This window comes from Bombina bombina, chromosome 2 (assembly GCF_027579735.1).
Source record: "Bombina bombina isolate aBomBom1 chromosome 2, aBomBom1.pri, whole genome shotgun sequence".
In the NCBI taxonomy this organism is placed as follows: domain Eukaryota; kingdom Metazoa; phylum Chordata; class Amphibia; order Anura; family Bombinatoridae; genus Bombina; species Bombina bombina.
The window spans coordinates 875,430,449-875,457,778 of NC_069500.1; the positions used below are offsets into that span (position 1 = coordinate 875,430,449).

At 42.4% G+C, this 27,330-nt stretch overlaps 1 protein-coding gene across 2 annotated transcripts in view; it reads left to right on the forward strand.

Moving 5' to 3' along the window:
- The window catches only part of PSD3 (pleckstrin and Sec7 domain containing 3), a 1,090,324-nt gene that overhangs the window by 234,013 nt on the left and 828,981 nt on the right, over positions 1–27,330 (forward strand). For both annotated transcript variants that reach the window (XM_053703211.1, XM_053703212.1), the window contains one exon: positions 5,674–6,712. In XM_053703211.1, the coding sequence (XP_053559186.1) occupies positions 5,674–6,712 (1,039 nt within the window). The remainder of the gene's footprint in view (positions 1–5,673; positions 6,713–27,330) is intronic.

Below are 27,330 nucleotides of genomic sequence, written 5' to 3' on the forward strand. Positions count from 1 at the left end.
ACCCATAGGAGGCAAAGACACCCCAGCCAAAGGCTTAAATATCCCTCCCACTTCCCCTATCCCCCCAGTCATTCTTTGCCTTTCGTCACTAGACCGTATTGGCCGGGGTTGCCACCTACTGGTGCGACTTCCTGTCAGAACTTATCGAGGTGAAGTCTCTCCTTGAGGATATTAAGGAGAAAATTAAAGCTCTAAGACTAGCTAATTCTTTCATCTGTGATGCAAATATGCAGATTATTTGCCTGCATGCTAAGGCTTCAGGTCTTAGGGTCCTAGCCCGCAGGACTCTCTGGTTGAAGTCTTGGACTGCAGATATGACTTCTAAATCCAGACTCCTTTCTCTTCCTTTCAAGGGTAAGATCTTATTTGGACCAGGTCTGGACTCTATCATCTCTATGGTTACTGGAGGGCAAGGTGCCTTCCTACCTCAGGATAAGAAGAATAGACCTATAGACCTTAATAAAATAATAGTCCTCTAATTTTCGCTCCTTTCGTTCGGACAAATCCCAACAATCTCAATCTTCATCCAAACCCGAGCAGCCCAAGAGCACTTGGAAGCCTGCTTAGTCCTGAAACAAGTCCAAACAGACAAAGAAGCCCACCGATAACAAATCGACATGAAGGGGCGGCCCCTGATCCAGGATCGGAACAAGTAGGGGGCAAATTGACGCTTTTCTCAGACGATTGTTTGCAGGATATCCAGGATCCTTGGGTTCTGGAAGTCGTATAGAAATCAAATCTCATCTGCCCAGGGGCAGATTCCTACTCTCCAGACTGTCTACAAGATCAGAGAAGAGAACAGCCTTTTGAGATTGTGTTCGGGATCTAGTCTCCTTAGGAGTAATTATCCCAGTACCTGCATCAGAAAGAGGTCTGGGGTTCTATTCAAACCTCTTTGTGGTTCCCAAAAAGGAGGGAACTTTTCGTCCAATTCTGGACTTGAAGTGCCTAAAGAAATTTCTAAGTGTCCCCTCCTTCAAGATGGAGACTATAAGATCAATCCTTCCCCTGGTTCAGGAAGGACAGTTTATGACTACCATAGATCTGAAGGATGCATACTTTCACGTTCTGATACACAGGGATCATTTCCAAATCCTGAGGTTCGCCTTTCTGGATCAGCACTTCCTGTTCATAGGCCAGAACCAGAGGTATAGCAGTAGCTCCTTACCTGGATGATATCTTGGTACAGACACCATCTTTTCATTTAGCAAGGGATCACTCAAATTTTCTTCTAAGTCTACTTTGGTCACATGGATGGAAGATAAACTTGGAAAAGAGTTATCTTACTCCAGATACCAGAGTTAATTTCCTGGGCACAGTTATAGACTCGGTTTCCATGAAGATCTTTCTAAAAGATCAGTGACGTTGTAAGCTAACAACAGCATGTCTTGCCTCCAGGTCTCCTTGAGACCTTTGGTTGGACACTATTCCCTTTGCCAGATTCCATGCTTTACAGCTATGCCTGCTGAGACAGTGGAACGCTGACCATTTCGATCTGTCACAACAGATAGTTCTGGGCAACATGTCAAGGAACTCGCTTTCTTAGTGGCTCTGTCAAGATCACCTGTCCCAAGGCACCTGCTTCTTGAGACCGTCCTGGGAGATTGTGACTACGGACACCAGTCTATCCAGCTGGGGAGACATTTGGGGTGCCAGGAAGGCACAGGGGCTGTGGACTCAGGAGGAGTCCACTCTTCCAATCAATATTTTGGAACTCCGGGCAATCTTCAATGCTCTCAAGGCTTGGCCCCTCCTGGGTTTGTCCCAATTTATCAGATTCCAATCAGACAATATAACTTCGGTAGCCTACATCAACCATCAGGGAGGAATGAGAAGTTCCTTAACAATGAGAGAAGTATCTCAAATCATAGAATGGGCAGAGGCCCACAACTGTACGCTGTCAGCGATCCACATTTCGGGTGTGGACAACTGGGAAGCAGACTTCCTCAGCAGGCAATCCTTTCACCCGGGGGAATGGTCTCTCCACCCGAGGTCTTTGCAGAGATATGCAGCAGATGTGCCGGAGATAGACCTCATGGCCTCCTGTCTCAATGCCAAACTACCAAAGTACGGTTCGAGATCGAGGGAGCCTCAAGCGTTTCTAACAGATGCTCTAGCGGTTCCATGGAGGTTCAGACTCGTATATCTCTTTCTTTTTTTACCTCTTCTCCCTCGTGTGGTGGCCCGCATCAAACAAGAGCAAGTATCAGTGATTCTAATTGCTCCATCCTGGCCACGAAGGACTTGGTTCACGGATCTGGTGGGTATGTCCTCATCTCCTCCGTGGAGGTTACCTTGTCACAGGGACCTGCTGATACAAGGTCCTTTCTTTCATCAAAATCTAGATTCTCTGAGGCTGACTGCGTGGAGATTGAACGCTTAGTTTTAGCCAGGAGAGGTTTCTCTGAGCGTGTCATCTACACTTTGATTCAAGCTCGTAAGCCAGTTACTCGACGCATCTACCATAAGGTGTGGCGGACTTACCTGCACTGGTGTGAGGAGCGTATTTTTTCTTAACATAAGTTTAAAATTGCCAGAATTTTATCTTTTCTCCAGGATGGACTGGAGAAGGGTCTATCTGCTAGTTCCCTGAAGGGACAGATATCAGCCCTGTCTGTATTGCTGCACAAGAGATTAGCTGAGCTTCCGGATGTGCAGTCCTTTGTTAAGACCCTGACTAGGATCAGATCTGTGTTTAGAAGGTTGGCTCCACCATGGAGTATCAATCTTGTTCTTCGTGTGTTGCAGCAGGCTCTGTTTGAGCCCATGCATAATGTTGACATTAAACTGTTACCTTGGAAGGTTTTGTTTCTATTGGCTATTGCCTCTGCTCGCAATGTGACCCCCCTTACCTTGTTTTTTATGTCGATAAGGCGGTTTTAAGTAATAAGTTAGGTTTCCTTCCTAAAGTGGTGTCAGATCGCAACATTAATCAAGAGATTGTTGTTCCTTCCTTGTGTCCCAATCCTTCTTCAACGAAGGAGCGTCTGCTTCACAATCTAGATGTTCTACCTTCAGGCTACTAATGAGTTCAGACAATCTTCATCTTTGTTTGTCATCTATGTGGGTAAACGTAGGGGTCAGAAGGCCACTATGTCTTCCCTGTCTTTCTGGTTGCGAAGTGTCATCCGCCTAGCTTATGAGACGGCGGGACAACAGCCTCCTGAGAGGATTACGCCTCATTCCTCTAGAGCAGTGACTTCTTCCTGGGCTTTTAAGAACAAAGCCTCAATTTATCAGATTTGTAAGGCAGCTACCTGGTCCTCCTTACACACTTTTTCTAATTTTTACAAGTTTGATGTGTTTGCTTCGGCTGAAGCAGATTTCGGGAGATTTTGCAGGCTGTGGTGCCCTCAGACTAGGGCCCGCCTCTTTCCAACAGTAATAAATGAAATCGTGGACTCTCCCTGCCTTATGGAAAGAAAAAAAATGTATGCTTATCAGATAAATTCCTTTCTTTCTTGGCAGGGAGAGTCCACGACCCCGCCCGTAGGTTATTCTTTGTTTGGGCGGCTCCATTTTTGTTTTTCTTCTGGCACCTTTATACCCTGATGTTTCTCCTACCTTTCCTCGTTCCCTCGGCCGAATGACTGGGGGGGATAGGGGAAGTGGGATGGATATTTAAGCCTTTGGCTGGAGTGTCTTTGCCTCCTCCTGGTGGCCAGGTGTTGTATTTCCCAAGAGTAAGGAATGAAGTTGTGGACTCTCCCTGCCAGGAAAGAAAGGAATTTATCTGGTAAGCATAAATTTTGTTTTTTACAATTATACCAGTTGTTTAACTATTGAAAATAGTGTAGTGTATGTTTGAACTAGTTTTCTTTTGATCTCTTTACAAACAAGGCTGTGTGGAAACCTTTTTAGATAATACTGTGTTCCATACAGCTTTGTTTGGACAGTCTATTTTTATTGTCTGTTTTATATCGGTCCCTCATTGCCCTCAGCAGGAAAGATAGATAAGGGGAAACAAATTAAAATATGGTGACTGCACCATACTATATAGAAACTTTGTGGAATTTAGAAAACCAAATATTTTTAGAGTTAGATTACAGGAAAAAGAGACAAAACAAATAATGAAAATATATTGCAAAAGTGTTAACTACACATAATTAAACATTTTATATTACATTCACATACTGTTTAATATATCTCTAAGCATAGTGCTGATTTCTTATTATTCCTGAATTTAGTCTTAAATAAGAAAGTCCTATTCATATTACGTACTGTAATGTTGTTTTTTTTATATTGTTCTTATTCACGGGATTTGTACATAGTGTGAATTGCATGTGTATTACAACACCATCTTGTGGTTGATAAGAGGTATTATAATTTAGTTTTGCTGAGAAGTTTGTTACTAAGTAGTCCTGTATAAAGTGCTTTTGAAAACACAGCAAGTATATAAATAAAAGGGACATTCATTTTTATATATGTGTAATAAAAATGACCAGTTATGTACTGTATATCCTGCATACAAATGCTTGAAATGTTTTAAAAGCATTTAGAACCGTCACTTTATTATTGATTTGCAAAACTACATTAAAACATGAGTAGTATCTGTATCTTAGCTTCCTTAAAAAAAACATTAAACACTTTAAGATCGTATTATAAAAGGATAAATCGTATATATAAAAAAACATCCACGGTATACTTTCATTATTTATTTTGTCCCCTTTTCTTGTTATTGCATTCTGAAATTGTGAGCATTTCAGTTCCAGTTAGAAATGGAAGGGCAGAACACTGTTATATTTCACACTCTAGTAACCTAATTGGCCACAGCAGAGAAGGTAACCTAAGTTACAACATGGCAACTCCCATTGTTTTATAGACACTAAAACTTTACTCTTATTTTGTCAATATTTAAACAGCTAATGAAACTTGAAAAAATCCATTTACATGTTACTCTCAGACTAATCTTTTCTTTGAATGCATCATTCTATCTAGCATGTATTTAGTGTTTAATGTCCATTTAGTTGTGGACCATTAGGACTAAGCTGCACATTAGTGGACCATTGCTCTTAGCAATCACATAGCTGGTTTAGGAATTTTGAAGAAAACCCAGGTTACATTGCTTTTCAACCTTTTTAGGCAACATGGAACAAGCAAAATGTTTACACCAAAGCCAGAGCTGTTTAATATCCCTTTTATTGTCTTTTTTACACATTTTTAAAAATGTAGAGGTCTCATATTTACTTGTAACTTTATTATTAAAGGGATATGAAACCCAGTTTTTTTCTTTCATGATTTAGATATAGCATGCAATTTTATGCAACTTTCTAATTCACTACTAATATCAATTTTTCTTCATTATTTTGGTATCTTTGCTTGAAAAGCAGGAATGTAAGCTTAGGAGGCAACCCATTTTTGGTTTAGAACCTGGGTAGCGGTTGCTGATAGGTGTCAAAATGTAGCCACTAATAAGCAAGTTCTATCCAGGGTGCTGAACCTAAAAAAATGATAATATGAGTAAAGTAGAAAGTTGCTTAAAATTGCATGCTCTGTCTAAATCATGGAAAAAAAAATTGGGTTTCATATCTGAAGTAATAGGTTATGCTCCCCAAGTGTATTACCATAATAAGCAATTTTTTTCTTGTTTTTTAAACTCATTATTAAAACATGTATTGTAAAAATTACAATTTACACATTTTTAAGCTTTTTTTTCCTTTCGTATTTAAACAGATGACCCTGGAAACACCAGATTACTCCCACAGACATCTAGCGTTAACAATGAATTTCCAGAATATGGGACAACAGAGCACAGAGAGAATGACACATTCAGAAATGCTTGTGGCTATGCAGGGGGACCTAAGCAATGTTTAGATGAAATTAAAGAGCTTGAACAGCTCTACCTAAACAATTCAGTTGTACAGAACGAAACGTCAACTGTAACACATTTACACGAAGAACACAAGTACAGTGAACAATGTTTACAAAACAATAGTGTGGACAATAAAGTTTCTTCAAAAGTCATGATAACATCTGGAGACCTCAACCCAGAGTCTCCTCAGGATTCTGATCAAACACCTCTCTGTCTTGAACATTTAGAAAATAGTTTAGTTAATTCCAATGTTACTCCCACGCAAGATGAACAAATTGAAGTACAAATGGTTACAAATCAAGAAGAAACGGCAGAAGCATCTGCAATGCCTGATGCCCATGCAGAAAAGAAATCCTTTTTATATGTAGAAAGGGAGTTGCCTGCAATTTCTGAAGAGGAGACCCTTTCAGAGTCTTCCTTATCACAAGTTACAGAAATTACAGATTTTCCTAGATCACAATATAGTGCTTTTTCAGTCCCATCTACAAGTGTTCTGGAACTTAATAACAAAATGGAGGATGATATAAAAAACTGTACTGTTGTGACAAAAACAGACGGACAGGAGGAATGTAGAAACTTTCAGGTAGAAACGTCAGAAGAGCTAACGTCAAAAAATGCTGCTAAAGATATTTCAAAGGTACAAATAGAAACTGTAGAACAGCACGATGAAACATTTGAGGATGAAGATCATTGTCATTCGTCATTGTTATCCAAAATAAGTCACATTCCAACAACCTCAGAGAGGACTAGGGGAGTTAGGGGCTCATCTGTATCATCTGTTACTTCAAGGCATAGGAGTGATTCTGATACGTGTCTGCAGCAAGGAGTAGACAATGAAGTTTTCTTAAAAGAAACTGATGCTTGTGATGAAATATCAGTGCCTGTTCGTCTTTCCCAAAGGTAATGTTTAAACAGCTTTAATTTGAGGGGTTTCTTGGGGGGGAAAAATCAAGTGTCACAACTTTTCTTTCATGTTTTTTTTTTTGTGTTTAAAGTTGAGAGAGACAATAACATATTTTTAATGTATGTGTACAATATTTGAGCAATCAAGCTCCACCATCTATTCTAAGCACTAAAAAGTCCCTCTTTTCTGTAAGAGGAAAGGCTGTGTTTTCAAATGTGGCATCATATGCTGAAGTGGTGATCAGGGGATTGATGTGCCAACAATCATCTGATAGAACATGTGCTTATTGATCTAAATCATATGGGTTGTGACTGTTCCACTCTTACATAGAAACATAGATTTTGACATAAGAACCATAGGCCCAACAAGTCAATTTCATAAAAGTGTAAACATATCTTGTTTGTAAGATAGACTTATGCTTAGCCCAAGCATTATTGAAGTCTCGCACAGTGTTTGTCATCACCACCTCTAATAAAATGTTATTCCATTAATCAACAACCCTTTCTGTAAAGAAGAACTTGTGAAAATGATTCCTGAATTTACTACCCTTCAGCTTGAGATCATGACCCCTTGGGCTGGAATTAATCTTTTTGTGAAAAATACTCACAGCTTCAGCTTTACTAAGCCACTTAATATACTTGAAAGTTACTATTACATCATTCCCTTCTCTCCTCTAAGCTATACATATTTAGGTCTTTGAGCCTTTCCTGCTAACTTTTTATTTCTTTTGCAAGATGTACCGAGTCCACAGATTCATCCTTACTTGTGGGATATTATCCTTCCTAACAGGAAGTGGCAAAGAGAGCACCACAGCAGAGCTGTCTATATAGCTCCCCCCTTGACTCCACCCCCCAGTCATTCTCTTTGCCGGCTCTAAGCAGGAAGGGTAAAGTGAAAGAGGTGTTAAACTGTTAGTTTTATTTTATCTTCAATCAAGAGTTTATTTTTAAATGGTACCGGTGTTGTACTATTTACTCTCAGGCAGGACATAGATGAAGATTTCTGCCTGGAGGATGATGATCTTAGCATTTGTAACTAAAGTCCACTGCTGTTCTCACAGAAGCTGAGGAGTACAGGAAAACTTCAGTGTGAGGAACGGTTTCTTGCTATTCAGCAATGAGGTATGTTCAGTGATATTTTCTGCAGAGACTGTGTTAACTCAGAAAGGCTGACAGTATCCCCATTAGGGGAAGGGCGAGCAGTAATCCTAGTTTATAAGGGGCATTACTAGCTTGCATTAAGGGCTAATTTTATGGGCACTCAGTTTGATGATATATTGGGCAAACGTTTGTGTGTCTGGGAGTAAACGTTTTTATTTTGCTGATGGGACATCTGTTTGAGGGTTCATTTGGCTTATTTAGGGTTTTTTATAACCCACATGGTTTACAAACAGGGTTTGATGGATTTGGTGTAGGCCCAGCAACATCAAGTGAGATGGGCGGGGCCTATTTTCACGCCTCAGTTGCGCATTTAGTTTATACTGACAAGCAGCAAGCAGCATTTCCAGAGGTTCTGGTACTCTTCTGGAGCCTAAACAAAGCTTTATCCTCATATTTTCGTCCCCTAAGGGCAGGTAGGCGCCACAGCAGAGCTGTGGCAAGGTGCTGACAGGGGTTTTTACCGGTTTTTGGGCATTAATCAATCCGGTTTTCTCATTTTGGGGTGTATTGCTTATTTACTTGTGGTGCAATCTTTCTAAAGCTTTTTGGGTACACTGTTAAAATTTCAGAAAATTTGAAGCAATTTTAACCAGTTTTGCAGTTTGTGTATGCCTTTTTTTCTCTTAAAGGCACAGTACCGTTTTTGAAAATTGTGTTTTTTTCATTAAATAAAGTGTTTTCCAAGCTTGCTTGTCTCATTACTAACCTGTTAAACATGTCTGACATTGAGGAAACTCATTGCTCAATTTGTTTAGAAGCCATTGTGGAACCCCCTTAGAATGTGTCCCACTTGTACTGATATGTCTATAAATTGCAAACAGCATATTTTGACTTATAAAAAATTGGCATTGGATGATTCTCAGTTAGAAGGAAATCAGGTTTTGCCATCTAGTTCTCCCCAAGTGTCACAACCAGTAACGCCCGCACAAGCGACGCCAAGTACTTCTAGTGCGTCTAATTCTTTCACCTTGCAAGATATGGCTTCAGTTATGAATACTACCCTCACAGAGGTTTTATCTAAACTGCCAGGGTTGCAAGGGAAGCGCAGTAGCTCTGGGTTAAGATTAAATGTTGAGCCTTCTGACGCTTTGGTAACCGTATCCGATATTCCCTCACAATGTTCTGAGGTAGGGATTTGCTATCTGAGGGTGAGATTACTGATTCAGGAAGGATGTTCCCTCAGACAGATTCAGATATGACGGCGTTTCAATTTAAGCTAGAACACCTCCGCTTATTGCTCAGGGAGGTTTTAGCGACTCTGGATGATTGTGACCCTATTGTAGTTCCAGATAAATTGTGTAAAATGGATAAATATTTGGAGGTTCCTGTTTACACTGATGTTTTTCCAGTCCCTAGGAGGATTTTGGACATTGTTACTAAGGAGTGGGATAGACCAGGTATTCCGTTCGCTCCCCCTCCTGTTTTTTAAGAAAATGTTTCCCATATCCGACACCATAAAGGACTCATGGCAGACGGTCCCTAAGGTGGAGGGAGCTATTTCTACTCTGGCTAAGCGTACAACTATACCTATTGAAGACAGTTGTGCTTTCATTGATCCTATGGATAAAAAATTAGAGGGTCTCCTAAAGAAATTTTTTGTTCATCAAGGTTTTCTTCTTCAACCTATAGCGTGCATTGTTCCTGTAACCACTGCAGCTGCCTTTTGGTTTGAGGCTCTAGAGGAGGCTCTTCAGGTGGAGACCCCACTAGATGATATTCTGGACAGAATTAAGGATCTTAAGCTAGCTAATTCTTTTATTACCGACGCCTCTTTTCATCTTGCTAAGTTAGCGGCAAAGAATTCAGGTTTTGCCATTTCAGCGCGTAGAGCGTTATGGCTTAAGTCCTGGTCGGCTGATGTGTCATCAAAATCTAAACTTTTGACCATCCCTTTCAAAGGTAAGACCCTATTCGGGCCTGCACTGAAAGAGATCATTTCAGACATCACTGGGGGAAAGGCCATGCCCTCCCTCAAGATAAGTCAAATAAGACAAGGACCAAACAAAATAATTTTCGTTCCTTTCGAAACTTCAAGGGTGGTCCCGCTTCCTCTTCCCCTGCTGCATACCAAGAGGGGAACTTTGCTCAATCCAAGCCTACCTGGAGACCTAACCAGGCTTGGAACAAGGGTAAGCAGGCCAAAAAGCCTGCTGCTGCCACTAAGACAGCATGAAGGGGTAGCCCCCGATCCGGGACCGGATCTAGTAGGGGGCAGACTCTCTCTCTTTGCTCAGGCCTGTGCAAGAGACGTTCAGGACTCCTGGGCCGTAGAAATTGTAACCCAGGGGTATCTTCTAGATTTCAAAGAGGCTCCTCCAAGGGGGAGATTCCATCCTTCTCAATTGTCTGTAAACCAGACAAAAAGAGAGGCGTTCTTACGCTGTGTAGAAGACCTTTTTACCATGGAAGTGATCTGCCCAGTTCCGAAAGCAGAACAGGGACAAGGTTTCTACTCCAATCTGTTTGTGGTTCCCAAAAAAGAGGGAACCTTCAGACCTATTTTAGATCTCAAGATCCTAAACCAATTCCTAAGAGTTCCATCCTTCAAGATGGAGACCATTCAGACTATTTTACCAATGATCCAGGAGGGTCAATATATGACCACCGTGGATTTAAAGGATGCGTATCTACACATTCCTATCCACAAAGATCATCACCAGTTCCTCAGGTTTGCCTTTCTGGGCAGGCATTACCAGTTTGTGGCTCTTCCCTTCGGGTTGGCCACGGCGCCAAGAATCTTCACAAAGGTGCTAGGGTCCCTTCTGGCGGTCCTAAGGCCGCGGGGCATAGCAGTGGCGCCTTATCTAGACGACATCCTAATTCAAGTGTCGACTTTCAAACTAGCCAGGTCTCACACAGACTTAGTGTTGGCCTTTCTAAGATCTCATGGGTGGAAGGTGAACATAAAAAAGAGTTCTCTTATTCCTCTCACAAGAGTCCCATTCCTTATTTTAACCACCTACCGAGCTCTTCATTCCATTCCTCGGCCGTCAGTGGCTCAGTGTATGGAGGTAATCGGACTTATGGTAGCGGCAATGGACATAGTTCCGTTTGCTCGCTTGCATCTCAGACCACTGCAACTATGCATGCTCAAACAGTGGAATGGGGATTATGCAGATTTATCTCCTCAGATAAATCTGGATCACGAGACCAGAGACTCTCTTCTTTGGTGGCTGTCACAAGATCACCTGTCCCGGGGAATGTGTTTCCGCAGGCCAGCGTGGGTTATAGTGACGACGGACGCCAGCCTACTGGGCTGGGGTGCAGTCTGGAATTCCCTGAAAGCACAGGGTTTGTGGACTCAGGAGGAGGCCCTCCTACCGATAAATATTCTGGAATAAAGAGCGATATTCAATGCTCTTCAGGCGTGGCCTCAGCTGGCTTCGGCCGGATTCATCAGATTTCAGTCGGACAACATCACGACTGTAGCTTATATCAATCATCAGGGGGGAACAAGGAGTTCCTTGGCGATGATAGAGGTTTCCAGGATAATCCGATGGGCAGAGACTCACTCTTGCCATCTATCAGCGATCTATATCCCAGGGGTAGAGAACTGGGAGGCAGATTTTCTAAGTCGTCAGACTTTTCATCCAGGGGAATGGGAGCTCCATCCGGAGGTGTTTGCTCAACTGGTTCAACTATGGGGCACACCAGAATTGGATCTGATGGCGTCTCGTCAGAACGTCAAACTTCCTTGTTATGGATCCAGGTCCAGGGATCCTCAGGCAATACTGATAGATGCTCTAGCAGTACCCTGGTCGTTCAACCTGGCTAATGTGTTTCCACCTCTCCCTCTCCTTCCGCGTCTGATTGCCAGAATCAAACAGGAGAGAGCTTCAGTGATTTTGATAGCACCTGCGTGGCCACGCAGGACTTGGTATGCAGACCTGGTGGACATGTCATCTCTGCCACCATGGACTCTGCCACTAAGACAGGACCTTCTGATTCAAGGTCCGTTCAAGCATCCAAATCTAATTTCTCTGCAACTGACTGGTTGGAGATTGAACGCTTGATTTTATCAAAGCGGGTTTTCTCTGAGTCGGTCATAGATACTTTGATTCAGGCTCGAAAACCTGTCACCAGGAAAATCTATCATAAGAAATGGCGTAAATATCTTTTTTGGTGTGAATCCAAAGGCTACTCATGGAGTAAGATCAGGATTCCTAGGATTTTGTCCTTTCTTCAAGAAGGATTGGAGAAAGGATTGTCAGCTAGTTCCTTAAAAGGACAGATATCTGCTTTGTCTATTCTATTGCACAAGCGTCTGGCAGATGTCCCAGACGTTCAGGCTTTTTGTCAGGCTTTAGTTAGACTCAAGCCTGTGTTTAAACCTGTTGCTCCGCCATGGAGTCTAAATTTAGTTCTTAAAGTTCTTCAGGGGGTTCCGTTTGAACCCATGCATTCCATAGATATTAAGCTTCTATCTTGGAAAGTTCTGTTTCTAGTTGCTATCTCTTCAGCTTGAAGAGTTTCTGAACTATCTGCATTACAATGTGACTTGCCTTATCTTGTTTTCCATGCTGATAAGGTGGTTTTGCATACCAAACCTGGGTTCCTTCCTAAGGTTGTTACTAACAGGAATATCAATCAGGAAATTGTTGTTCCTTCTCTGTGTCCTAATCCTTCTTCTAAGAAGGAACGTTTATTGCACAACTTTCACGTGGTTCGTGCTTTGAAGTTCTATTTGCAGGCAACCAAAGATTTTCGTCAAACATCTTCTTTGTTTGTTATCTATTCTCGGAAACGTAGGGGTCAAAAGGCTACGGCTACCTCTCTTTCCTTTTGGCTGAAAAGCATCATCCGTTTGGCTTACGAGACTGCTGGAAAGCAGCCTCCTGAAAGGATTACTGCTCATTCTACTAGAGCGGTGGCTTCCACATGGGCTTTTAAAAATGATGCTTCTGTTGAACAGATTTGTAAGGCTGCGACTTGGTCTTCGCTTCATACCTTTTCCAAGTTTTACAAATTTGATACTTTTGCTTCTTCGGAAGCTATTTTTGGGAGAAAGGTTTTGCAAGCAGTGGTGCCTTCCGTTTAGGTTCCTGTCTTGTCCCTTCCTTCATCCGTGTCCTAAAGATTTGGTATTGGTATCCCACAAGTAAGGATGAATCTGTGGACTCGGTACATCTTGCAAAAGAAAACAAAATTTATGCTTAACTGATAAATTTCTTTCTTTTGCGATGTACCGAATCCACGGCCCACCCTGTCTATTCAAGACAGGTAGTATTTTTTATTGAAAACTTCAGTCACCTCTGCACCTTATAGTTTCTCCTTTTTCTTTCTTGGCCTTCGGTCGAATGACTGGGTGGTGGAGTTAAGGGGGGAGCTATATAGACAGCTCTGCTGTGGTGCTCTCTTTGCCACTTCCTGTTAGGAAGGATAATTTCCCACAAGTAAGGATGAATCCGTGGACTCGGTACATCGCAAAAGAAAGAAATTTATCAGGTAAGCATAAATTTGGTTTTTTTTAGAACATAAACCATTTTACTTGACCTGCTTTAAATAGATTCCAGTTTGTTTATGTTTTTCTGGAGATAAAGAGGCCAATTTAACTAAGGTCTTGCGGACCTGATCTGACAGTGCGGATCAGGTCCGCAAGACCTCGCTGAATGCGGAGAGCAATACGCTCTCCGTATTTAGCATTGCACCAGCAGCTCACAAGAGCTGCTGGTGCAACGCCGTCCTTTGCAGACTCGCGGCCAATCAGCCGCCAGCAGGGAGGTGTCAATCAACCTGATCGTACTCGATCGGGTTGAATTGCGGCGATTCTTGTCCGCCTGCTCAGAGCAGGCGGACAGGGTTATGGAGCAGCGGTCTTTAGACCGCTGCTCCATAACTTGTGTTTCTGGCGAGTCTGAAGACTCGCAAGAAACGCGGCCCTTCAAGCTCCATTTGGAGATTGATAGATAGGCCTCAAAGCCTCCAGAACTGCACACAATACTCTAGATACGGCTTAACTAGTGATCTGTAAAGTGGCCTTAATATTTGTGCTGCAATCCCACTACCAATACAACTTCCAATTTATTCAAAGACAAATCTAGTGTACAATGTCCCTTTAAGGAAGATGTGGTAGAGATTGGTTTAGATGTCTTTAAACATTTATTCCATGCTTGAAAAGTCTCAGCTGTAATATAAGATGGTGGTGATTGGAAACGTCTCTGAGAGGGGGACAGCTAACACATTTCCCCCAGTTGCCTACAGCTTGCTATATCTTGTTCAATTTGAACCCATTATTTATTAGTAACATTTTTACAACAATCTAATACTCTAGTTAGGAAGGAGGCTGTCCTGTAGTATTACAAGCTTGGGATGCCCATTCCTCCCAGTCCTTAGGTCAATATAATGAAATTGGTAGGGTTTGATATTTTCTATTTTTCATTTAATATTTTTTTGTCTGAAAATTATTGGTATAAAATCCTGAAGTTTGGTGCTTCAGGAAGGTGATCTAATGCTAAATGTGATGTTTGAAATTATAAGAAATTCATGGCTCCTATAAAAAATATTGGCTATTTCTAAAAAAATAAATGAGATTTCTAAAAGTTGCTAGTTGCATTCAGAGAGTTAAAGTGATGGTAAATCCTAGCGTTTGAGAAACGCTAGGATTTTCCATTGGAACAAATAAAGGGGACTTTCATTCATGAAGTATAAAATACTTCATGCTGAAAGCTCCTTTATTTGTTTGCAACGTTTGCCGCACTGAGCTACTAAGGCAGCCCATGGCAGAACGCTATTTGGCTGAGAGGTGATGCAAGCTGGTGGAAACGTCACCTCTCAGCCAAATAGTGTTATGCCATGGGCTGCCTTAGCAGCTCAGTCCGGTGAACGCTTGAAACAAATAAAGGAGCTTTCAGCATGAAGTATTTCTCCAACATTGGTGTGTCCGGTCCACGGCGTCATCCTTACTTGTGGGAATATCTCTTCCCCAACAGGAAATGGCAAAGAGTCCCAGCAAAGCTGGCCATATAGTCCCTCCTAGGCTCCGCCCACCCCAGTCATTCTCTTTGCCGTTGCACAGGAGTATGTGGTGTTTAGTTGTAGTTTTTTTATTCTACTATCAAGAGTTTGTTATTTTAAAATAGTGCTGGTATGTACTATTTACTCTGAAACAGAAAAGGATGAAGATTTCTGTTTGTGAGAGGAAGATGATTTTAGCAGACAGTAACTAAAATCGATTGCTGTTTCCACATAGGACTGTTGAGATGAAGTAACTTCAGTTGGGGGAAACAGTTAGCAGACTTTTCTGCTTAAGGTATGACTAGCCATATTTCTAACAAGACTGTGTAATGCTGGAAGGCTGTCATTTCCCCTCATGGGGACCGGTAAGCCATTTTCTTAGTTTCAAACAGAATAAAGGGCTTAATATGGGCTATAAAACTGGTAGACACTTTTATGGGCTAAATCGATTGCTTTATTTGGACATTTTATACATGTTTATGCTGATAATTCACACTTATAAACTTGGGGAACGTTTTTTAACGTCAGGCACTATGTTAGACACCTTTTCCAGTCAGGGAGGGCCTTCCCAGTTGTAGGCTGAGCCTCATTTTCGCGCCATTACTGCGCAGTTGTTTTTGAGAGCAAGACATGCAGATGCATGTGTGAGGACCTGAAAGTAGTTGGAAAAGTTTCTAGAAGGCGTCATTTGGTATCCTATTCCCCTCTGGGCTTGGTAAAGTCACAGCAAAGGTTGTAGCTGGGACTGTATAGGGGTTAAATTTGTGAACGGCTCCGGTTCCGTTATTTTAAGGGTTAAAGCTATGAAAATTGGTATGCAATACCTTTAAGGCTTTAAGACACTGTGGTGAAATTTTGGTAAATTTTGAACAATTCCTTCATACTTTTTCACATATTCAGTAATAAAGTGTGCTCTGTTTAAAATTTAAAGAGACAGTAACGGTTTTGTTTTAAAACGTTTTTTGTGCTTTATTGACAAGTTTAAGCCTGTTTAACATGTCTGTGCCTTCGGATAAGCTATGTTCTATATGTATGAAAGCCAATGTGTCTCCCCATTCAAAATTGTGTGATAATTGTGCCATAGCGTCCAAACAAAGTAAGGACAGTACTGCCACAGATAATGAAATTGCCCAAGATGATTCCTCAGATGAGGGGAGTAGACATGACTCCTACTGTGTCTACACCAGTTTTGCCCACGCAGGAGGCCCCTAGTACATCTAGCGCGCCAATGCTTATTACCATGCAACAATTGACGGCTGTAATGGATAACTCCATAGCAAATATTTCTCCAACATAGGTGTGTCCGGTCCACGGCGTCATCCTTACTTGTGGGATATTCTCTTCCCCAACAGGAAATGGCAAAGAGCCCAGCAAAGCTGGTCACATGATCCCTCCTAGGCTCCGCCTTCCCCAGTCATTCTCTTTGCCGTTGTACAGGCAACATCTCCACGGAGATGGCTTAGAGTTTTTTAGTGTTTAACTGTAGTTTTTATTATTCAATCAAGAGTTTGTTATTTTAAAATAGTGCTGGTATGTACTATTTACTCTGAAACAGAAAAGAGATGAAGATTTCTGTTTGTAAGAGGAAAATGATTTTAGCAACCGTTACTAAAATCGATGGCTGTTCCACACAGGACTGTTGAGAGGAATTAACTTCAGTTGGGGGAACAGTGAGCAGACTTTTGCTGCTTGAGGTATGACACATTCTAACAAGACGATGTAATGCTGGAAGCTGTCATTTTCCCTATGGGATCCGGTAAGCCATTTTATTACAGACAGTAAATAAGGGCTTCACAAGGGCTTTTTAAGACTGTAGACATTTTCTGGGCTAAATCGATTTATATATAAACATATTTTATACTCCATAGCCTTGAGGAATTATTTTAATCTTGGGAATTTTGTAAAATAACCGGCAGGCACTGTATTGGACACCTTATTCTCTAGGGGCTTTCCCTAATCATAGGCAGAGTCTCATTTTCGCGCCTGTATTGCGCACTTGTTTTTGAGAAGCATGACATGCAGATGCATGTGTGAGGAGCTCTGATACATAGAAAAGACTTTCTGAAGGCGTCATTTGGTATCGTATTCCCCTTTGGGCTTGGTTGGGTCTCAGCAAAGCAGATACCAGGGACTGTAAAGGGGTTAAATATAAAAACGGGTTAAGGGTTAAAGCTTCCAAATTTGGTGTGCAATACTTTTAAGGCTTTAAGACACTGTGGTGAAATTTTGGTGAATTTTGAACAATTCCTTCATACTTTTTCGCAATTGCAGTAATAAAGTGTGTTCAGTTTAAAATTTAAAGTGACAGTAACGGTTTTATTTTAAAACGTTTTTTGTACTTTGTTATCAAGTTTATGCCTGTTTAACATGTCTGAACTGCCAGATAGACTGTGTTCTGAATGTGGGGAAGCCAAGGTCCCTTCTCATTTAAATAGATGTGATTTATGTGACACAAAATTTAGAGAAAATGATGCCCAAGATGATTCCTCAAGTGAGGGGAGTAAGCATGGTACTGCATCATCCCCTCCTTCGTCTACACCAGTCTTGCCCACACAAGAGGCCCCTAGTACATCTAGCGCGCCAATACTCCTTACTATGCAACAATTAACGGCTGTAATGGATAATTCTATCAAAAACATTTTAGCCAAAATGCCCACTTATCAGCGAAAGCGCGACTGCTCTGTTTTAGAAAATACTGAAGAGCATGAGGACGCTGATGATATTGTTTCTGAAGGGCCCCTACACCAGTCTGAGGGGGCCAGGGAGGTTTTGTCTGAGGGAGAAATTTCAGATTCAGGGAAAATTTCTCAACAAGCTGAACCTGATGTGATTACATTTAAATTTAAGTTGGAACATCTCCGCGCTCTGCTTAAGGAGGTGTTATCCACTCTGGATGATTGTGAGAATTTGGTCATCCCAGAGAAACTATGTAAAATGGACAAGTTCCTAGAGGTCCCGGGGCCCCCCGAAGCTTTTCCTATACCCAAGCGGGTGGCGGACATTGTAAATAAAGAATGGGAAAGGCCCGGTATACCTTTCGTCCCTCCCCCCATATTTAAAAAATTGTTTCCTATGGTCGACCCCAGAAAGGACTTATGGCAGACAGTTCCCAAGGTCGAGGGGGCGGTTTCTACTCTAAACAAACGCACCACTATACCCATAGAAGATAGTTGTGCTTTCAAAGATCCTATGGATAAAAAATTAGAAGGTTTGCTTAAAAAGATGTTTGTTCAGCAAGGTTACCTTCTACAACCAATTTCATGCATTGTCCCTGTCACTACAGCCACGTGTTTCTGGTTCGATGAGCTAGAAAAGGCGATCACTAGTAATTCTCCTTCTTATGAGGAGATTATGGACAGAATCCGTGCTTCACTGGGGGCAAGGGCCACGCCCTTCCTCAGGATAGGTCTTTCAAGGCCAAAAATAAACCTAATTTTCGTCCCTTTCGTAGAAACGGACCAGCCCCAAGTGCTACGTCCTCTAAGCAAGAGGGTAATACTTCTCAAGCCAAGCCAGCCTGGAGACCAATGCAAGGCTGGAACAAGGGAAAGCAGGCCAAGAAACCTGCCACTGCTACCAAGACAGCATGAGATGTTGGCCCCCGATCCGGGACCGGATCTGGTGGGGGGCAGACTCTCTCTCTTCGCTCAGGCTTGGGCAAGAGATGTTCTGGATCCTTGGGCGCTAGAAATAGTCTCCCAAGGTTATCTTCTGGAATTCAAAGGGCTTCCCCCAAGGGGGAGGTTCCACAGGTCTCAATTGTCTTCAGACCACATAAAAAAACAGGCATTCTTACATTGTGTAGAAGACCTGTTAAAAATGGGAGTGATTCATCCTGTTCCATTAGGAGAACAAGGGATGGGGTTCTACTCCAATCTGTTCGTAGTTCCCAAAAAAGAGGGAACGTTCAGACCAATCTTAGATCTCAAGATCCTAAACAAGTTTCTCAAGGTTCCATCGTTCAAAATGGAAACCATTCGAACAATTCTTCCTTCCATCCAGGAAGGTCAATTCATGACCACGGTGGATTTAAAGGATGCGTATCTACATATTCCTATCCACAAGGAACATCATCGGTTCCTAAGGTTCGCATTCCTGGACAAGCATTACCAGTTCGTGGCACTTCCGTTCGGATTAGCCACTGCTCCAAGGATTTTCACAAAGGTACTAGGGTCCCTTCTAGCGGTGCTAAGACCAAGGGGCATTGCAGTAGTACCTTACTTGGACGACATTCTGATTCAAGCGTCGTCCCTTCCTCTAGCAAAGGCTCACACGGACATTGTCCTGGCCTTTCTCAGATCTCACGGATGGAAAGTGAACGTAGAAAAGAGTTCTCTATCTCCGTCAACGAGGGTTCCCTTCTTGGGAACAATAATAGACTCCTTAGAAATGAGGATTTTTCTGACAGAGGCCAGAAAAACAAAACTTCTAAACTCTTGTCAAATACTTCATTCCGTTCCTCTTCCTTCCATAGCGCAGTGCATGGAAGTAATAGGTTTGATGGTAGCGGCAATGGACATAGTTCCTTTTGCGCGCATTCATCTAAGACCATTACAACTGTGCATGCTCAGTCAGTGGAATGGGGACTATACAGACTTGTCTCCGACGATACAAGTAAATCAGAGGACCAGAGATTCACTCCGTTGGTGGCTGTCCCTGGACAACCTGTCACAGGGGATGAGCTTCCGCAGACCAGAGTGGGTCATTGTCACGACCGACGCCAGTCTGATGGGCTGGGGCGCGGTCTGGGGACCCCTGAAAGCTCAGGGTCTTTGGTCTCGGGAAGAATCTCTTCTACCGATAAATATTCTGGAACTGAGAGCGATACTCAATGCTCTCAAGGCTTGGCCTCAGCTAGCAAAGGCCAAGTTCATACGGTTTCAATCAGACAACATGACGACTGTTGCGTACATCAACCATCAGGGGGGAACAAGGAGTTCCCTGGCGATGGAAGAAGTGACCAAAATCATTCAATGGGCGGAGACTCACTCCTGCCACTTGTCTGCAATCCACATCCCAGGAGTGGAAAATTGGGAGGCGGATTTTCTGAGTCGTCAGACATTACATCCGGGGGAGTGGGAACTCCATCCGGAAATCTTTGCCCACATTACTCAACTGTGGGGCATTCCAGACATGGATCTGATGGCCTCTCGTCAGAACTTCAAGGTTCCTTGCTACGGGTCCAGATCCAGGGATCCCAAGGCGACTCTAGTAGATGCACTAGTAGCACCTTGGACCTTCAAACTAGCTTATGTATTCCCGCCGTTTCCTCTCATCCCCAGGCTGGTAGCCAGGATCAATCAGGAGAGGGCATCGGTGATCTTGATAGCTCCTGCGTGGCCACGCAGGACTTGGTATGCAGACCTGGTGAATATGTCATCGGCTCCACCATGGAAGCTACCTTTGAGACGAGACCTTTTTGTTCAAGGTCCGTTCGAACATCCGAATCTGGTCTCACTCCAACTGACTGCTTGGAGATTGAACGCTTGATCTTATCAAAGCGAGGGTTCTCAGATTCTGTTATTGATACTCTTGTTCAGGCCAGAAAGCCTGTAACTAGAAAAATTTACCACAAAATATGGAAAAAATATATCTGTTGGTGTGAATCTAAAGGATTCCCTTGGGACAAGGTAAAAATTCCTAAGATTCTATCCTTTCTTCAAGCCTTTGTTCAGGCTCTGGTTAGAATCAAGCCTGTTTACAAACCTTTGACTCCTCCCTGGAGTCTCAATTTAGTTCTTTCAGTTCTTCAGGGGGTTCCGTTTGAACCCTTACATTCCGTTGATATTAAGTTATTATCTTGGAAAGTTTTGTTTTTGGTTGCAATTTCTTCTGCTAGAAGAGTTTCAGAATTATCTGCTCTGCAGTGTTCTCCTCCTTATCTGGTGTTCCATGCAGATAAGGTGGTTTTACGTACTAAACCTGGTTTTCTTCCGAAAGTTGTTTCTAACAAAAACATTAACCAGGAGATAGTCGTGCCTTCTTTGTGTCCGAATCCAGTTTCAAAGAAGGAACGTTTGTTGCACAATTTGGATGTTGTTCGCGCTCTAAAATTCTATTTAGATGCTACAAAGGATTTTAGACAAACATCTTCCTTGTTTGTTGTTTATTCTGGTAAAAGGAGAGGTCAAAAAGCAACTTCTACCTCTCTCTCTTTTTGGATTAAAAGCATCATCAGATTGGCTTATGAGACTGCCGGACGGCAGCCTCCTGAAAGAATCACAGCTCATTCCACTAGGGCTGTGGCTTCCACATGGGCCTTCAAGAACGAGGCTTCTGTTGATCAGATATGTAAGGCAGCGACTTGGTCTTCACTGCACACTTTTACCAAATTTTACAAGTTTGATACTTTTGCTTCTTCTGAGGCTATTTTTGGGAGAAAGGTTTTGCAAGCCGTGGTGCCTTCCATTTAGGTGACCTGATTTGCTCCCTCCCTTCATCCGTGTCCTAAAGCTTTGGTATTGGTTCCCACAAGTAAGGATGACGCCGTGGACCGGACACACCTATGTTGGAGAAAACAGAATTTATGTTTACCTGATAAATTACTTTCTCCAACGGTGTGTCCGGTCCACGGCCCGCCCTGGTTTTTTAATCAGGTCTGATAATTTATTTTCTTTAACTACAGTCACCACGGTATCATATGATTTCTCCTATGCAAATATTCCTCCTTTACGTCGGTCGAATGACTGGGGAAGGCGGAGCCTAGGAGGGATCATGTGACCAGCTTTGCTGGGCTCTTTGCCATTTCCTGTTGGGGAAGAGAATATCCCACAAGTAAGGATGACGCCGTGGACCGGACACACCGTTGGAGAAAGTAATTTATCAGGTAAACATAAATTCTGTTTTTATCCAAAATGCCTGCATATCAGAGAAAGCACGATTGCTCTGTTTTAAACACTGAAGAGCAGGAGGGCGCTGATGATAATTGTTCTGTCATACCCTCACACCAATCTGAAGTGGCCATGAGGGAGGTTTTGTCAGATGGGGAAATTTCAGATTCAGGAAAAATTTCTCAACAAGCTGAACCTGATGTTGTGACATTTAAATTTAAATTAGAACATCTCTGCGCACTGCTTAAGGAGGTGTTATCTACTCTGGATGATTGTGACAACTTGGTCATTCCAGAGAAATTATGCAAGATGGACAAGTTTCTAGAGGTTCCGGTGCACCCCGACGCTTTTCCTATACCCAAGAGGGTGGCGGACATAGTGAATAAGGAGTGGGAGAAGCCCGGCATACCTTTTATTCCCCCCCCCCTATATTTAAGAAATTATTTCCTATGGTCGACCCCAGAAAGGACTTATGGCAGACAGTCCCTAAGGTCGAGGGGGCAGTTTCTACTCTAAACAAGCGAACTACTATCCCTATCGAGGATAGTTGTGCTTTCAAAGATCCTATGGATAAAAAATTGGAAGGTTTGCTTAAAAAGATTTTTGTACAGCAGGGTTACCTTCTACAACCCATTTCGTGCATTGTTCCTGTCACTACAGCAGCGTGGTTCTGGTTCGAGGAACTAGAAAAGTCGCTCAGTAGAGAGACTCCGTATGAGGAGGTTATGGACAGAGTTCAAGCACTTAAATTGGCTAACTCTTTTATTTTAGATGCCGCTTTGCAATTAGCTAGATTAGCGGCGAAAAATTCAGGGTTTGCTATCGTGGCGCGCAGAGCGCTTTGGCTAAAGTCTTGGTCAGCGGATGTGTCTTCCAAGACAAAATTGCTTAACATCCCTTTCAAGGGTAAAACACTATTTGGGCCTGATTTGAAAGAGATTATTTCAGACATCACCGGGGGAAAGGGCCATTCTAGGAATGGAATTGACTAAGAAAATACTGCTGATACCGAAGTAATGTAAGTAAAGCCTTAAATGCAGCGATAGCGACTGGTATCAGGCTTATTAATAGAGATACATACTCTTGTAAAAATGTGTTTTAAAACGTTTGCTGGCATGTTTAATCGTTTTTTAACATATGTTTGGTGATAAAACTTATTGGGGCCTAAGTTTTTTCCACATGGCTGGCTTAAATTTTGCATAGAAACAGTTAACTGAAGCTTCCCACTGTTGGCTGTGGCAGTTTGTTGTGTCTGTTTTTAAAAACGTCTATGTCTTTTTTTTTTTTTTTTTTTTTTTATCTGTTTTTTGCATTAAGGGGTTAATCATCCATTTGCAAGTGGGTGCAATGCTCTGTTACCTTATTACATGTACTGTAAAAATTTTGTTTGTTTTACTGCCTTTTTTTCACTGTTTTTCAAATTTTGACAAAATTTGTTTCTCTTAAAGGCACAGTAACGTTTTATATATTTGCTTGTTAACTTGATTTAAAGTGTTTTCCAAGCTTACTAGTCTCATTATTAGTCTGTTCTAACATGTCTGACATAGAGGAAGCTCTGTGTTCATTATGTTTTAAAGCCATGGTGGAACCCCATCTTAGAATGTGTACCAGATGTACTGATTTCATGTTAAACAATAAAGATAATTTTTTGTCTTTAAAAACATTATCACCAGAGGATTCTGTCGTGGGGGTAGTTATGCCGACTAACTCTCCCCACGTGTCAGACCTTTTGACTCCCGCTTTAGGGACTCACGCTCAAATGGCGCCAAGTACATCAAGGGCACCCATAGCGTTTCTTTTACCAGGGGATTCTGTCGAGGGGAAAGTTATGCCGACTAACTCTCCCCACGTGTCAGACCCTTCGACTCCCGCTTCAGGGACTCACGCTCAAATGGCGCCAAGTACATCAAGGGCGCCCATAGCGTTTATTTTACAAGACATGGCAAAGGTGGTGAATAATATTCTGGCAGCAGTATTAGTCAGACTACCTGAAATTAAAGGAAAGCAGTTAGCTCTGGGGGTAGATACAGAGCATACAGACGCTTTAAGAACCATGTATGATACTACCTCACAATATGCTTAGTCTGTGGGTGATTTTTTTTTTTGACTCAGGGAAGATGATTTAACCTGATTCTGATATTTCTACATTTAAAATTTATGCTTGAGAACCTCCACTTGTTGCTCAGGGAGGCTTTGGCTGCTCTGAATGAATGTGTACAATCGCAGGGCCAGAGAAATTGTGTAGACTGGATAAATAATATGCAGTGCCGGTGTGTACTGATGTTTTTCCAATACCTAAAGAGGTTTACTAAAATTTTTTTTAATAAGGAATGGGATAGACCAGGTGTGCCGTTCTCTTCCCCTCCTATTTTTTAGAAGAATGTTTTCTAATAGTTACCACCACACGGGACTTCTGGCAGACAGTTCCTAAGATGGAGAGAAGAGTTTCTACTCTAGCTAAGCGTACCACTACCTCTGACGAGGACAGTTGTGCTTTTTAGATCCAATGGATAAAAAATGTTTATTCAACAGGGTTTTATCCTGCAGCCCCTTGCATACATTGCTTCTGTCACTGCTGCTGCGGCGTTCTGGGTTGAGTCTCTTGATGAGGCTTTACAGTTAAGCGACTCCATTGGATGAATATATTTGACAAGCTTATGCTAGCCAATTCCTTTGTTTTCTGATGCCTTGTTCATTTGACTAGACTAACGGCTAAGAATTCTGTTTTTTACTATACTGGCGTGCAGAGCGCTATGGCTTATATCATGGTCAGCTGTCGTGACTTTAATAAATAAGCTACTTAACTTCCCTTCAAGGGGCAGACCCTATTCGGGCCTGGTTTGAAGGAGATTATTGCTTATATCACTGGAGGAAAAGGTCATGCCCTTCCTCAGGATAGGTCTAAATCAAGGGCAAAAAAAAAAAAAAAAAAAAAAAAAGTCTAATTTTCGTACCTTTTAAAAACTTCAGGGCAGGTGTGGCATCCTCTTCCTCTAAGGCAAAACAAGAGGGAATTTTTGCTCAGTCCAAGGCGGTCTGGAGACAATCGGACCTGGAACAAAGATAAGCAGGCCAAGGAGCCTGCTGCTGCCTCTAAGGCAGCATGAAGGAACGGACCCCTATCCGGTAATGGATCCTATAGGGGGCAGACTTTCATTCTTTGCCCAGGCGTGGGCAAGAGATGCCCAGGATCCCTAGGCATTGGAATTTATATCCCAGAGATATCTTCTGGATTTCAAAGATTCCCCCCCCAAAAAAGGGGAGATTTCGCCTTTCACAATTATCTGCAAACCAGATAAAGAAGGAGGCATTCTTACATTGTGTACGAGATCCATCCAGTTCCAAGAGAGGAACAGGGACAGAGTTTTTACTCAAATCTGTTTGTGGTTCCCAAGGAGAGGGAACCTTCAGACCTATTTTGGATCTAAAGATCTTAAACAAATTCCTCAGAATTCCGTCATTTAAGATGGAAACTATTCGTACCATCTTAACTATGATCCAGGAGAGTCAATAGAGGACTACAATGGATTTGAAGGATGCTTATCCTCACATTGTGATGCATAAAGATCACCATCGTTTTTCAGGTTTGCCTTTCTAGACAGGCATTACCAGTTTGTAGCTCTTTCCTTTGGGATATCTACAGCCCCAAGAATCTTTATGGAGGTTCTGGGGTCGCTTTGGCGGTCCTTAGACCGCGGGGCATAGAAGTGGCCCCTTATTTAGACGACATCCTGATACAGGCTTCAAACATCCAAGTTGCCAAGTCTCATACGGACGTAGTACTGGCATTTCTGAGATCACATGGGTGGAAAGTGAACAAGGAAAGAGTTCTCTATCCCCAATCTCAAGGGTTTCCCTCCTAGGGACTCTGATAGATTCTGTAGAAATGAAAATTTACCTGACAGAGTCCAGCTTGTCAAAGTTTCTAAATTTCTGCCGTGTTTTTTTCATCCCATCCGCGCCCTTCGGTGGCTCAGTACATGAATGAAATCGGCTTAATGGTAGCGGCAAGGGACATAGTACCGTTTGCACGTCTACATTTCAGACCGCTGCAACTATGCATGCTCAGTCAGAGGAACGGGGATTACACAGATTTGTCCCCCTGTTAAACCTGGACCAAGAGACCAGAGATTCTCTTCTCTGGTGACTATGTCGGGTCCATCTGTCCAAGGGTATGACCTTCCGCAGGTCAGATGGGACAATTGTTACAATAGATGCCAGCCTTTTAGGTTGGGATGCAGTCTGGAACTCCCTGAAGGCTCAGGGATAGTGGACTTAGGAGGAGACCCTCCTTCTAATAAATATTCTGGAACTGGGAGTGATATTCCATGCTCTTCAGACTTGGCCTCAGTTAGCAACTCTGAGGTACATCATACTCAGTCGGACAATATACACGACTGTGGCTTACATCAGCCATCAAGGGGGAACAGAAGTTCCCTAGCGATGTTAGAAGTCTTACAATAATTCACTGGACAGAGACTCACTCTTGTCTATCAGCTATCCATATCCCAGGTGTTGAGAACTGGGAGGTGGATTTTCTAAGTCGTCAGACTTTTCTTCCGGGGGAGTGGGATTTCCTCCGGAGGTCAAGACCAAGCAGGAGAGGGCTTTGGTGTTTTTGACAGCGCCTGCGTAGCCACGCAGGACCTGGTATGCAGATCTGGTGGACATGTCATCCTTTCCATCACTGTCTCTGCTTCTGAGACAGGTCCCTCTACCTCAGGGTCCTTTCAACCATCTAAATAGAATCAATCTGAGATGGACTGCCTGGAGACTGAACGCTTGATGTTATCAAAGCATGGCTTCTCCGAGTCAGTCATTGATACCTTAATACAGACATGAAAGCCTGTCTCTAGGAAAATTGAACATAGATATGGTGTAAATATCTGATTGTTATGAATCCAAGGGTTACTCATGGAGTAAAGTCTGGATTCCCAGGATATTATCTTTTCTCCAAGATGTTTTTGAGAAAAGGGTTGTCAGCTAATTCCTTAAAAGGGGACAGATTTTTACTCTGTCTATTTTTTTGCACAAGCGTCTGGCAGGTATTCTAGACGTTCAGGCATTTGGTCAGGCTTTGGTTAGATCCAAGCCTGTGTTTAAAACTGTTGCTCCGCCATGGAGCTTAAACCTGATTCTTAAGGTTCTTCAAGAAGTTCCGTTTGAACCTTTTTTGTTCCATAGATATCAATCTTTATCTTGGAAAGTTCCTTTTGGGTAGCTAATTCCTCGACTCGTAGAGTCTCCAAGTTATCTGTGTTACAATGTGATTCTCCTTATCTGGTTCTTCGTACGGATAAGGTAGTCCTGCGTACCAACCTGGGTTTTTTCCTAAGGTGGTATCTAACAAGTACATCACTCAATAGTGCTTGTATCCTAATCCTTCCTCAAAGAAGGAACGTCTATTACACAATATTGGACGTGGTTTGTGCTTTAAAGTTTTACTTACAAGCTACTACAGTTTTCATCAAACGTTCACCTTGTTTGTTGTCTATTCTGGACAGAGGAGAGGTCAAAAGACTTCAGCAGCCTCTCTGTCTTTTTGGTTAAAAAGCATAATTCATTTATCTTATGAGACTGCTGGACAGCAGCCTCCTGAAGGGATTACAGCTCATTCTACTAGAGCTGTGGTTTTCACTTGGGCCTTTTTTTAAATGTGGCTTCTGTTGA